Source organism: Tachysurus vachellii, chromosome 18 (assembly GCF_030014155.1).
Source record: "Tachysurus vachellii isolate PV-2020 chromosome 18, HZAU_Pvac_v1, whole genome shotgun sequence".
NCBI classification, from domain to species: Eukaryota; Metazoa; Chordata; class Actinopteri; order Siluriformes; family Bagridae; genus Tachysurus; species Tachysurus vachellii.
This window is the reverse complement of record NC_083477.1, coordinates 5,642,902-5,656,587: the sequence shown is the minus strand read 5'-3', so window position 1 is coordinate 5,656,587 and position 13,686 is coordinate 5,642,902. Positions and strand designations below refer to the sequence as shown.

The 13,686-nt window shown below is 41.6% G+C and overlaps 1 protein-coding gene across 1 annotated transcript in view; it reads left to right on the top strand.

Moving 5' to 3' along the window:
* The window catches only part of kcnh4a (potassium voltage-gated channel, subfamily H (eag-related), member 4a), a 47,681-nt gene extending 33,995 nt beyond the window's left edge, over window positions 1-13,686 (top strand). The window contains exons 7-16 of the mRNA XM_060892369.1: window positions 1,596-1,803; window positions 3,891-4,085; window positions 4,285-4,484; window positions 6,192-6,441; window positions 8,157-8,356; window positions 8,754-8,792; window positions 9,589-9,941; window positions 10,888-10,973; window positions 11,536-11,612; window positions 12,696-13,686. Coding sequence (XP_060748352.1) covers window positions 1,596-1,803; window positions 3,891-4,085; window positions 4,285-4,484; window positions 6,192-6,441; window positions 8,157-8,356; window positions 8,754-8,792; window positions 9,589-9,941; window positions 10,888-10,973; window positions 11,536-11,612; window positions 12,696-13,523 — 2,436 coding nt within the window. The 3' untranslated portion in view covers window positions 13,524-13,686. The remainder of the gene's footprint in view (window positions 1-1,595; window positions 1,804-3,890; window positions 4,086-4,284; window positions 4,485-6,191; window positions 6,442-8,156; window positions 8,357-8,753; window positions 8,793-9,588; window positions 9,942-10,887; window positions 10,974-11,535; window positions 11,613-12,695) is intronic.

Here is a 13,686-nt window from a genome sequence, read left to right as displayed (position 1 = left end):
TGAATTTCTATAAATACTCTACTTCATCCACATTACATTTTTCTACAACAATAAAAAAAAACCTATTATTGTTATTATTATGACTATTTAAACAACAACAGCCACCTCAGTAACTGGCAAACAGGTATGTGGTTCTGTTCGTTGTTGCACTGTGGGACGAGGAACTAAAGAAAAACATTTCATTACATTATATCACACGTGTGTAACTTGAATTTGACAAAGAAATTTGAAACTTGAACCTGGAACCAACGTTGGTATGATTTATAGACACAGATAGATGTCTAGATAGATTTGTAGGTCTTTCTTCAGTACACTTCAAGGCTAGTGTTGAAATGAATAACAATAATAATAATCACATATAATCACACTTCACTTAACCCCGGGTTAACTTCAGTCTAGAGAAACCTTTCGCATGTATAATTTAGAAGCGGGGTTAACACTGCTATTTAGCCGAGGTTATAAAACACTCCTCTGAAGCATTTAAGCAGTTTAACCCTTTATTGCAGTGTGCAATGTGTACAATGCGAAACCGACCAATCAGAAAACAGCGCGTGCAACATATCACACGGTAAAACACTGAAAATCAGGGAAATACATGCCATAGCGTGGTGGGGGGGGATTTTTGCTAGAAGTTGGGTATCCATAAAAGCATGGTCACCTAAGAGATCAACTCACTCACTCACTCATTTTCTACCGCTTATCCGAACTACCTCGGGTCACGGGGAGCCTGTGCCTATCTCAGGTGTCATCAGGCATCAAGGCAGGATACACCCTGGACGGAGTGCCAACCCATCGCAGGGCACACACACACACACTCATTCACTCACGCAATCACACACTACGGACAATTTTCCAGAGATGCCAATCAACCTACCATGCATGTCTTTGGACCGGGGGAGGAAACCGGAGTACCCGGAGGAAACCCTAAAGGCACGGGGAGAACATGCAAACTCCACACACACAAGGCGGAGGCGGGAATCGAACCCCCAACCCTGGAGGTGTGAGGCAAACGACTAAGCCACCGTGCCCCCCCAGAGATCAACTTAAAAAGATAAAAATAAATAACAAAATGTTGTGAAAGATAACAGTGCATTCTCAGACACTTTCCCTCTGATACGAAAGCACGAGACAAGCTGTTATTTAAACCGCTCGCGTGCTGTATTTATCCATAAACTTCAAAACAGAGCTTCCTATAATGTACATAGCACCTGTCTCATGATTTATTCTGACTAAATAATGTGTCAGTGTTAGATAAAACTCATAAAAGTAAACTGTTCTCATGTAAAACATAGCGGTTATGTAACAAGGCTTTTGAGTGGGAAGTGATGTCCTTATGACCTTTGACCTTGTTGTATTCTCCTCCTCAGGCTCTCACTGAAAAATTAATCATTTGTTATATTTGTTTTTTTACTGTGAGCATGCGACATGTTATTTCACTATTGCAAATCCGTACAATTCTGTAAACCAACCAACCTGTATGAAAAATGACACTTGCTAAAGGTGCTAGCTAGCATGGTTATATGAGTCAGGTTGGTTATATGTGTATGTGACGCACTGAGCACTGAGGAATCGTCTGTATCGATGGTGTGTTGCAGACTTCTTTAGTTCACCTGCTGAAGACGGTGCGTCTGTTACGTCTGCTGCGTCTGCTGCAGAAGGTGGACCGTTACTCGCAGTACAGCGCCGTGGTGCTCACGCTCCTCATGTCCGTCTTCGCTCTGCTCGCGCACTGGCTCGCGTGCGTCTGGTACGTCATCGGACGCAAAGAGCTCGCAAGCAACGACCCGGTCACCTGGGACATCGGTAAGAGCCAAGAGTGTGTGTGTGTGTGTGTGTGTGTGTGTGTGTGTGTGTGTGTGTGTGTGTGCGTGTGTGTGTTACAAATAAGGGTTTTACAAATGAAAAAAGCAACAATAAAACCAATATAAACACAATAACAGAAAGAATAACAGAAAATTCGCAAACAAAAACACAACATTAAAACCAACACCATTTACCCAAAAGCAAATATACTTTATATAAATAAATAATAAATAATATAAATATTATATATATACATAAATCTTCTGTTTTGTGTTACTATGCTTTGTAATGTTTTGATTTTGTTAATGGGTTTTTAGTTTTCTGTGTTTTTCATTTTGTTGTCATGTTTTTGTTTCTGTTGTCATAACTTTAGTTTTGCTGTTGTGTTTTTGTTGCGGTCGAATTTTTTTGGTCATGTTTTTGCTGTTGTGTTTTTGCTGTTGTGCTTTTGCTGTTGTGTTTTTGCTGTTGTGTTATTGTTTTTAATCGTTGGTCGTGTTTTTGGTTTTGCTGTTGTGTGTATGATCTCGATTTGTGTAGTTTTTTATTTTCTTAACTGTCTTTTCAGCACTTGCTGTCAGGTTTTAGATTTTGTGTTGTTGTGTATTTGGTACGTGTGTTGGACCTACAGGGCACCGTGACTAAATGAGTACAGTAGTAGACAGAAATACAGTAGATATATAAATAATAAGAATTCAAAATTTTAAAAAGTTGTAAATTAAAAAGAAATTGCAAATACAAAATGTAATTGCATATATATCTTATATTTATAAAGTACAAATGACTTTAGTATCTTTGCTGTTGGAACTAATTTAATGCCGTATTAAATCACATTCAATTAGACAACAAATAATCTCAAGGGCCACTGATGTATTTGTTACTTTATCCACTGTATAACACGATAAGTCTGGACAAGACATTGGTCTCTGCTTAGCTTTGAGACTTTTCCAGCATGCCATCTGTTCTGTCACTATCACTGATCACACCAACATTACATTTGTCCATGTCTCAACGTTTGGCCTAAGCTTCTGTCTGTGAGACTAGAAAAACTGTACAGAAATAATCATTTCCATGTTACAAGATGGAGGGTGAGACAGATGAAAGTGCAGGTGTGTGTGTGTGTGTGTGTGTGTGTGAGAGAGAGAGAGAGAGAGAGAGAGAGAGAGAGAGAGACTGACTTTTAAAATGGGTGGCTATGAGTGTGTGGGGTAAGAGTCTATTAAAAAGGGTGACTGTAAATATGGGGCGGGCTCTTAATATGGGGCAGGTGTGTGTGTGTGTGTGTGTGTGTGTGTGTGTGTGTGTGTGAGAGAGAGAGAGAGAGAGAGAGAGAGAGGCAGGGGGATTCATAAAAGAGAGGTAGATAGATAGGGAGACTTAAAGTGGGTGACTATGAATGTGTGTGTGGGGGTTTACTAAAAATGGTGAATGTAAGTGTTTGTGTGTGTGTCCATATGAGAGAGAGAGAGAGAGAGAGAGAGAGAGAGAGAGAGAGATCTCTTAAAAATAATGACAGTGTGTGTGTGTGGGTATGTGTGTGTGTGTGAGAGAGAGAGAGAGAGAATCTCTTAAAAATAATGACAGTGTGTGCGTGTGTGTGTGGGTATGTGTGTGTGTGTGTGTGTGTGTGTGAGAGAGAGAGAGATCTGGGAGGTGGAGTCCGGTGTGCTCCTGTCTGTAGGCTGAGCTGTTGGAGCTGGAGTTTGTGCTTTGCGGTGACATTTAGATATTTTGGGTAAAAAGACTGGAGAACAAACTGTAACTGAAAACTGAGTTAAATATCAGTGTCACATTGTAGCCTATTTAATACAGGACACGGCTGTATTGGTGTAACTATATAAATAAGGGTTTTATGCAGTTCATGAAGAATCATGTCAAGCTTTTATCCAATTATCTCTCTCTCTCTCTCTCTCTCTCTCTCTCTCTCTCTATGTGCCATGCCGCTGATTAAAGAAAGACATGCTTATAAAACTTGGAACAAGTCTGTACTTAATGGAGCACAAGATGGAGTAAAGTCATTTATATTAATGCAAATATCTATGCATAAGTTTTTTTTTACTCTTTTCTGTGGTCTGACTCATCCCCAGGCTGGCTGCAGGAGCTGGGGAAGCGCTTGGAGACTCCTTACACAAACGGCACAGTTGGCGGGCCTTCCATGCGCAGCGCCTACATCGCCTCGCTCTACTTCACCCTTAGCAGTCTGACCAGCGTGGGTTTCGGCAACGTCTGTGCCAACACCGACGCCGAGAAAATCTTCTCCATCTGCACCATGCTCATCGGAGGTGTGTACAGGACCTGAAACGGTTTGCTTAGAATCCTTAAAACCAAACAGCTGTTAGAAAACAATCAGTCATTTTTAAATCAGACGTCTGTCTGTGATGTGATGTGATGTTAAATACAATAGCGTCTCGATACACACCTCTGTGTGATCGACATGCCATCTTGTATTAGCTGTGTGTTTTCTCACTTGGCTTCTCACAGCTCTGATGCACGCCGTGGTGTTTGGCAACGTGACAGCCATCATTCAGCGCATGTACTCACGCCGCTCTCTCTACCACACGCGCATGAAGGATCTGAAGGACTTTATTCGCGTGCATCGCCTGCCTCAGCAGCTAAAGCAGCGCATGCTGGAGTACTTCCAAACCACTTGGTCTGTTACCAACGGCATCAACGCTAACGAGGTGAGACGACACACATGGTGGCATTTAGGACACGGGTTTTCAATCCAGTCCTTTAAAAGGCTTTATCATCGTATCATCAATCTCTTTAAACATAATCTTCAAAAAATGCTCTGAAACCAACATCCCAGGTGATTCTCTGCGACATAAGCTTGGTGCACGTTGTTGTGCTAATGAACAGATGACTTGACAGCGATCTGGACATCTTTCATGACTAATGATGCCAGCCAAAGAAAAGCAGACTGCAAACTGTGTGCTGTGAAAATATCTAGAGGAGAAACTACAACATTTTTCTCCAATAAAACTACAAAATATCCAAACAACATAAACATAAAACTCAGCGCGAGGAAACAACTAGCAGTGAACAATTAGAATATACGAAATAAGAAATAAACGATTAAAGTGAACAAGAAGAGATTTCTGACGCAATAAAAACAAACACATATTTTATCCACAGTCGTACCGAAGCATTTTTGAAGTGAACAGTGAACAGACTCCACTGCAAACCCGGATCAATCCAAGGTAGCTTAGATGTGAGATTTAAAATCTTTCTATCATTTCACATTTAATTCATTCACAAATGTAATAAATAAATGGCACAAACCATACGCATATGAAAGTGACGTGAAATACAGCTAAGCATGATGACCCATACTCAGAATTCGTTCTCCGTATTTAACCCATCCAAAGTGCACACACACCGTGAACACACACACACCGTGAACACACACCCAGAGCAGTGGGCAGCCACTTACTGTATGCAGCGGCGCCAGGGGAGCAGTTGAGGGGGTTCGGTGCCTTGCTCAAGGGCACCTCAGTCGTGGCCGGCCCGAGACTCGAACCCACAACCTTAGGGTTAGGAGTCAAACTCTCTAACCATTAGGCCACGACTCCCTATATAAAAAAACGAATAAAAAATAAAGCTAACTATATGACATTTTTAATATAAAAGATACTTTGATCTTCGGGGGTTTTACTGACCGTGTAAAAAACCCCAGGGTTGCATATAGAACCTTTAAAGAGCCTCTTTTTTAAGAGTTTATAACCCAGAATTCAATTCAATCCTCTTCAGTAATACAGACTCAGTAATTTAGGCCTGTTTCTTTTCCTTCCATTTCTAGCATTTCTGATTACATGTTAGCGCTCAAGCGCTTACAAAGTAGGCGCCGTGTTGTCACATTCGGTATCAGAAATATCATGTGAAATATGGGTCGTAACTACTTCACTGTGATAATTACCACTCGACTCATCTTCACTGAATACTGTCTTTTGTTACGCTGTCTCTGTGGTTAGCCCACAGCCAAATGATGGCACAGCTAATTAGCTAGCACAGAAAAGTCGAGGTGAAAGGGAGGGGGTGAGGGGTGACTCTCATTTACACTTTGCAGACATGCTACTTTATTCAGTGATTAAGGGGGAAAAACAGCAAACACACTTCAGACAGCTCACAGGAACTCTGTGTCTCTTGACAACTGTTGCTAGCATGGTGTCTCGCTGCAGTTAGCACGGATTAAGATCACGTTTAAAGTGCAATTGCACCACCAGAATTAGAGACTTTAATTAGAATCAGGCACGTGGCTTGTGTACAGTATTATTAGGAGTGAGATATACCAGTTATATACAGATGTACTTGTTCTATTTTATTCAGGATAAGTTATTTGCTAACGCTTTGTTGTAAGTCGCTCTTTCTTCACTGACTTTCCCTTTCAGCTACTGCACGACTTCCCAGATGAGTTACGTGCCGACATCGCCATGCACCTCAACAAGGACATCCTGCAGCTGCCCCTCTTCTCCTCCGCCAGTAGAGGGTGCCTGCGATCGCTGTCTCTGCATATCAAGACTTCTTTCTGTGCTCCGGGGGAATATCTCATCCGACACGGAGACGCTCTGCACGCCCAGCACTTTGTTTGCTCCGGATCCCTAGAAGTCCTTAAGGACGGGATGGTGCTTGCTATATTGGGTAAGTCACACTGAGAGTACGTCCATGGTGGCTTAGTGGTTAGCACGTTCGCCTCACACCTGCAGGGTCGGGGTTCGATTCCCGCCTCCACCTTGTGTGTGTGGAGTTTGCATGTTCTCCCCGTGCCTCTGGGGGTTTCCTCTGGGTACTCCGGTTTCCTCCCCCGGTCCAAAGACATGCATGGTAGGTTGATTGGCATCTCTGGAAAATTGTCCCTAGTGTGTGATTGCATGAGTGAATGAGTGTGTGTGTGTGTGCCCTGCGATGGGTTGGCACTCCGTCCAGGGTGTATCCTGCCTCGATGCCCAATGACGCCTGAGATAGGCACAGGCTCCCCGTGACCCGAGGTAGTTCGGATAAGTGGTAGAAGATGAATGAATGAATGAATGAATGTTACTTTGTACCTTCACAATTATAAGTGTGGCCATCTGGTGTTATATACACATTCATAACACACTGGTTGTGGATTATTCACAGCAGTGACATTGACATGGTCATCTGGGTGTGTGTTTATGTGTGTGTATGAGATATGGCAGCTTGGGTTCGGTTTGATGTCACTGGAGATCTTCCCACCATCTCCTCCGCTTGGATGACACAATAACCTAGTTAGTGCTGGCAAAGTTGCCAGGTTTTCACCGTCTGGCCTAATTCTGCTTAATTGTCTTGCTGTTCTATAATTAAGATATTTTAATTATGACATAATAAAATAACATGATGAACCAACATAATATACAACATCTACTGTATATCTATTAATGTGTCGTTGTGCATCAGTAAAGAACATTTAGGGCTTGGGGAAAAAGCAAGGATTGTACAGAGCAAAAAAAGAAATGAGAACAGGATAAGAAATGAAGGCAAAGGTGACCAACATGTCATGTGACAAAGAAGTGCATGTGGCTGATGGTGAGGGATTCTGGGAATTAGAATTCCTGGTGGACGGAGTCTTTGTGTAATGGTAATCATTGTTATTGGACCGATTTTAATGATCCGAAAATGACTGCTACTGCACTTCATGTAGCTTAGATATATTTGCTTCGATATCTCATAAGATTAAGAATAGAAGGAAATCATTTCATAGAATTACATTACATTATGGGGGGGGCACGGTGGCTTAGTGGTTAGCACGTTCGCCTCACACCTCCAGGGTTGGGGGTTCGATTCCCACCTCCGCCTTGTGTGTGTGGAGTTTGCATGTTCTCCCTGTGCCTCGGGGGTTTCCTCCCCCGAGGTGTAAGAGTTTATGTAAGAGTTAAAGGAAGTTCATGTAAGAGTTAAGGAAGTTTGTGTAAGAGTTAAAGGAAGTTCATGTAAGAGTTAAAGGAAGTTCATGTAAGAGTTAAGGAAGTTCATGTAAGAGTTAAGGAAGTTTGTGTAAGAGTTAAGGAAGTTTGTGTGAGTTACATGATGCTCATGTAAGAGTTAATGGAAGTTCCTGTAAGAGATAGATGAAGCTCGTGTAAAGACAAAAAAAAAGCCATTCAGACTTTACACAAACTGTTTTTGGCACTAATGGAGGTTTTTCCAAATAATGCACTAGAGCTAAAGTCATTGTTTTTCTTTTCTTATTTTTTATTACATTCTTTGTACGATTATGAAAAAAAGCCAATATTGTAATATTAAAATTGGTAGCGCTAGTCATTTTAGTGCCTTTTATTGCTATGAGGTACGAGACTAGATGGATGCTCTCATTTAATGTCTCTGCTTGCTGTGCACAGGTAAGGGAGATCTAATTGGTGCAGACCTGCCTGGGCGGGATCAGGTGATAAAGGCCAATGCGGATGTGAAGGCTCTGACCTACTGTGACCTGCAGTACATCAGTATCAGGGCGCTGCGCGAGGTCCTAGAGCTCTATCCTGAATACGGCAATCGCTTCAATGAGGACATTCATCAAAACCTCACGTACAACCTCAGAGAGGTGAGGTCTTCAGGGAGACACTGATTTATAGTTTTATAGACAGTTCTAGATGGGTTTGATGGGTTTTGTAATGAGATTTAAAGGTGAACACAGGAGCCTGATGCTCTCTGAAGGAGTTTTCCTGAAGGAAACCTGTAATTTATCTGTGCTTTATGTAATGGTCCTATTTACACATCTAATTACCCATGAGTACCATTATCATGTTTAATTATGATAGAATTCAGTCAGTTATTCATAGAATATACTCAGTCATTATATTTGTCTGTGTCTTATTCAATGCCTTTGTTCATTGTGTCTCACTTACTGTATGTAGTTCCTGCTTTAATGAATACTCAGTACTCAGCGCTTTAAGGACTAGCAATGATTTTTTTTCTCTCTCGTCCCTGCATTCCCTCAGGGTCAGACTCGATTTCCTCGCTCTCCAAGAATCTCACAGGTACCATATGCACAGGCACATTTATTACATACTCACAACACACATATGTGCGCACACACACACACTAGCACACCCACGCACTCGCAATTACACACGTACACACATTCACATACGGCCTAAACAAACCTACAAGCAAGCGACAAATTAAAATTTATTGGCACCATTTGCTTGAAAATTTTCAATCTTCCAGGATTCAATACTGTGGATGCTTACAGTAATTACTGAACTGTGTGTGAATTATATTGCTAAAGAAATAACTCTCAGTCATCAAACACAGCTGACGTGTGCAACGAAATTTATGTGTAAATAATTGGATTTTAGTTGAAAATGTTGGCAGCATCTTACGCACGAGGATCATTTATGTTTGTAATGTGCTTCAGTGTTAAAGTTGCTTTATCGTACCGCCGTTTGTCACAGCGCACTGGAAATATAGGGACATCTGTGCTGTACTTCCTACAGTAGCAATTTACCAATGATCACTTTTTTGTGAATTTTGCCATACTTTTTGTCCATTTGTAGTTACATTTGTAGTGGAAACATGTATGTTGTGGAAACATTCGTTCCCTCACGATCATCGTCATCATGCCGTCTTTTGAGCTACTGTTGCGTCAGTCAGCTTTATGGTCGAGTCTTCATCAGCGATCATTTGAAGACTTTATCAGGAAGGAATTATTGTTGGGTCTGTGGTGAAATTGCACTGACCGATTAGTTAATGCACTGTGGTGTTACTATAAGTTGATTTTAATGTAAAATTTTCAGCCAAAGTCAAATGTAAAAGATGATCTTTTACTTCCAGGGTCGTTTTGACTCCCTCCTTACTCCTGAGCCAAAGTTGCCATTTATTGTGGAGGCCGAGGATGAGGACGATCCTGTGCAGGAAGTAGGCAGGCAGCCTTTGCTCTCCAGCGTGGAAGGAAACTCAAACCATTCCGCCCTGAGCGCCATGTTAGGGGAGGAGCTACGCCATTTCGGCATGCTCCGCCTTTGTCGCTCTCCAACACAAGGATACAGAGGACAGAGCCCCTCCCCCAACCCACCAGCCAGCGAGGAGCTTTGCCCCCCAGTGATAGACACTGGCTCCGTCAACCGTCCGGCCAAGCTGCTCATCCCCTCACTTACCTGTGTTAGTCCACTAGATCTGAGCCCCAGGTAAAGGCTTCCACTGCAGCTTTATTCTGTCTTAATTAGAAGAGGATTTTTATATGTCATACATACAGTACAGAAGAGTGGCGTTCACTTTCTTGAAAAAAGAAAGAAAGAAAGAAAGAAAGAAAGAAAGAAAGAAAGAAAGAAAGAAGGAAAGAAAGACAGACTTATGGATGGATAAATGTAATGGAAATAAAAGAGGGTCACTGACAGAGGGATAGATGAATATAATGTGACTGAAAGATGGAAGAGGAAAACAAGAGATAGATAGATAGATAGATAGATAGATAGATAGATAAATAGATAGATAGATAGATAGATAGATAGATAGATAGATAGATAGATAGATAGATAGATAGATAGATAGATAAACAAGCAGACAGAAAGACAGATGGACAGACAGACGGACGCATAGATAGATAGATAGATAGATAGATAGATAGATAGATAGATAGATAGATAGATAGATAGATAGATAGATAGATAGATAGATAGACAGACAGACAGACAGACAGATACGTACGTACGTAATCCTGACTGGGGAAATTAGTTTCCCTGAGCAGAGGAACATAGCCGTACAATACAAAGAATAAAAGTGGATACAGTAATTATAAAAAATATATATTTATTTACAAATACACAAAATGTACCAATATACAAACAGATGCAGATTATGTATGAATTCTCCTTCAGGTTGTAATGGAATGAATTTGACTATGTAGTTCACTAAAATACTAAAAAGTCCAAAGGTGCCTCGACACATGATGGATGTATTATACAGTCTCACTGCTGTGGGAACAAAAGACCTTCTGTAACGTTTACTGTTTCACCCATGTTATAGTTTTTAATTGCTTTTTTTAAATCATGTGAATGACAACAGAATAAAGAGCATATTTCTACTGGATGTTTGAAAAAGACGTTGATTTGAGAGTATGCTGATTTCCTATAGGGTTGTGGATGGTATCGAGGACAATGAACCGGTGTTTCACTTCAACGTGGAGCCCAGCGAGGTCACTTCTAATCGGAGGGCCAAAGGTAAGAGCCACATTCACTTAACATTGGCCAGACTTTCACTTTCATACATGATTAATTAACAGTGAAGTATAGCACTTCTATAGTGTAGGAAATTCAGTAAATATGTATAAAAATAGGGGGGCACGGTGGCTTAGTGGTTAGTACGTTCACCTCACACCTCCAGGGTTGGGGGTTCGATTCCCGCCTCCACCTTGTGTGTGTGGAGTTTGCATGTTCTCCCCGTGCCTCGGGGGTTTCCTCCGGGTACTCCGGTTTCCTCCCCCGGTCCAAAGACATGCATGGTAGGTTGATTGGCATCTCTGGAAAATTGTCTGTAGTGTGTGAGTGCGTGAGTGAATGAGTGTGTGTGTGTGCCCTGTGATGGGTTGGCACTCCGTCCAGGGTGTATCCTGCCTTGATGCCCGATGACGCCTGAGATAGGCACAGGCTCCCCATGACCCGAGGTAGTTTGGATAAGCAGTAGAAGATGAGTGAATGAATGAATGTGAAAAAATATATAATGATTAAAAATGATATCATTTAGAGTTAAACTGAATGTTATATATGTGTTTGTGCTTTTTAGATCCCTTTCAGGTCAATGCAAACCTTTTACTCGAGACAGAAGAAGTTAGACAAAGCATCTCCCAGCTCAACATGGAGGTATTCGATAGACACACACACACACACACACACACACACACACACACACACACACACACACACACATTACATAAGAAAATTATATCACTAAAGGTTTTTGTTAATGTAAATCAAAAGAAGATATTTATCTTTAATTTAGATTTGTATATAAAATGTACATATAACTCCTGTTTAAAGAGGCAGTATGTCATTTTTTGAAAAAGAAGTTCTACACTAATAATTCTATAACTGAAAATTTGTGATTCGTGATATTTACATGCACTGGATCCGAATAGGCTTCTGTTCATTTTTTGGTTTGTTTTTGTTTTGTTTTTGTTTTGTTTTTTTTCTGGCCCTGAAATTCAATTCAATGGTTGAAAAAAAAAAACTGTAATAACTTGGTGTCGGTGATTCAGTACGTTGAGGTACTGTAGATGGTCTTTAATGTGTTTTTGTAATAATTTGACTCGAAGCACAGCGCTATAAAATTTACAACCCAAGCCCTTTAAAAAATAATTAGTTCAAAATGAAATTAACTGTGGGACCCTAAAGATAGAGGCTGCTGTTACCTGATCTGGGGCACCAGCCTGATTTACACCACACCCTTCAAACTGTGAGAATCATGACAACGCTCATGATTGTGTGAGATTTTCTGTGATTAAATGTGTCACTGAGTAGAAACATGATCACAAATTAAAATATCATTTTGTGTCCTAATACTTAAGCAACATTTGCTTGCATTCCCATCACTAATGGACCTGCCTCAGATATTATAAATGATAATATGTTGAACACATTTCTCCGACCCTAAGATGCTTTACAGTTTTGGTAAAACGAGACTCTGTAATAAGCGAGAGATGCGAGTGCGTTAACTCCAGTAATCAGAGTTAATGTCTTAGGGAAGACAAGATGGGAATTTGAGGGTATAATTAGAAAAACTAATCAAAGGCAAATCTATGTAAACGAATATTAGAAGATGCTAATAGGGGAATTGTAGTAAACACAAAATGCGAATCAATCAGTCAATCAACCAAACAAACAAACTCAGATAATTACTCCATAATGAATCAGGAGTTATTATAATTTCTGTTGCCTGTGTTTCAGATGAACCGCTTGAACCAGGAAGTGTCCAATCTGGCCAAAGGTCTACATGAGATGATGCACTTCCTGCATACCCACGTGACCATGTCACACTTTCCTTCCCCGCACCCATCACACTCAACATATAGCCTCCACACACAAACCAGCAACACCAGCCTGACACCATCTCCTTCTGACTGGCCGCCTCGGATGTCTTTCAACATGGCCGCAGCTTCCAGCTGTGGCTGCGGAAGAGTCGCTGTTTTGGGACAGGAAGTGGAACGGGAGCATCTCCATCCACCTCCTAGTCCTCCACACAGCACCTGCCCTCATTCTCTGTGCTGCCCCGAACAGGAAAGACTCTCAGCTTTAGGAGTGGAGAGCCAGCCGAGTCTGTACCAAGCATCCAGGACAACACCAAATTCACAATACATGGGCCACTCAGATAACCGGGCGGTGCCCTGTCTTCTCAGCCTGGCTCCGAGCTTCCCTTCAGTCTCAGGACCTAGCAGGATGGCACCTCAAATAAACTCTCCAAGCAAAGCTCTGTGTTCTCATAGCAGCCTTAGTCAAGTGCATTCCTCTCTAAGCCTGCAGACCACCCCTGACCTCACGTGTCAACGTTCCACACCCATCCACATCTCTCTTACCCCAACTGGCCAATCACAGCCCTTTACGGCTATCAGTCCACTTACACACGCCGGGATTTGTAGCCCGAGCTCATTACACTTACCTACAGGGCCAAGACAGAACGACCTAGTCGGGTCGAGTCCTGTTCACCTGCACGACCCCACCCCAACCCCCGCTGCGGAAATGACTGATACAGAGAACTTGGGTCCAGCAGGCGTCTGAATCCAAAATTTACTAGTCTTTTCTTTTCAACATAGAGAAATGCACTGCACTGCATGCCAGTTCCTCCAAAAACAAAAGCAGCTGTGTTGCAAAAAAACTTTACAGTCTGCTCAGAAATGTGTTTTGTTTTGTTTCTGCTTTGCTTTGACACTATTACCTCATA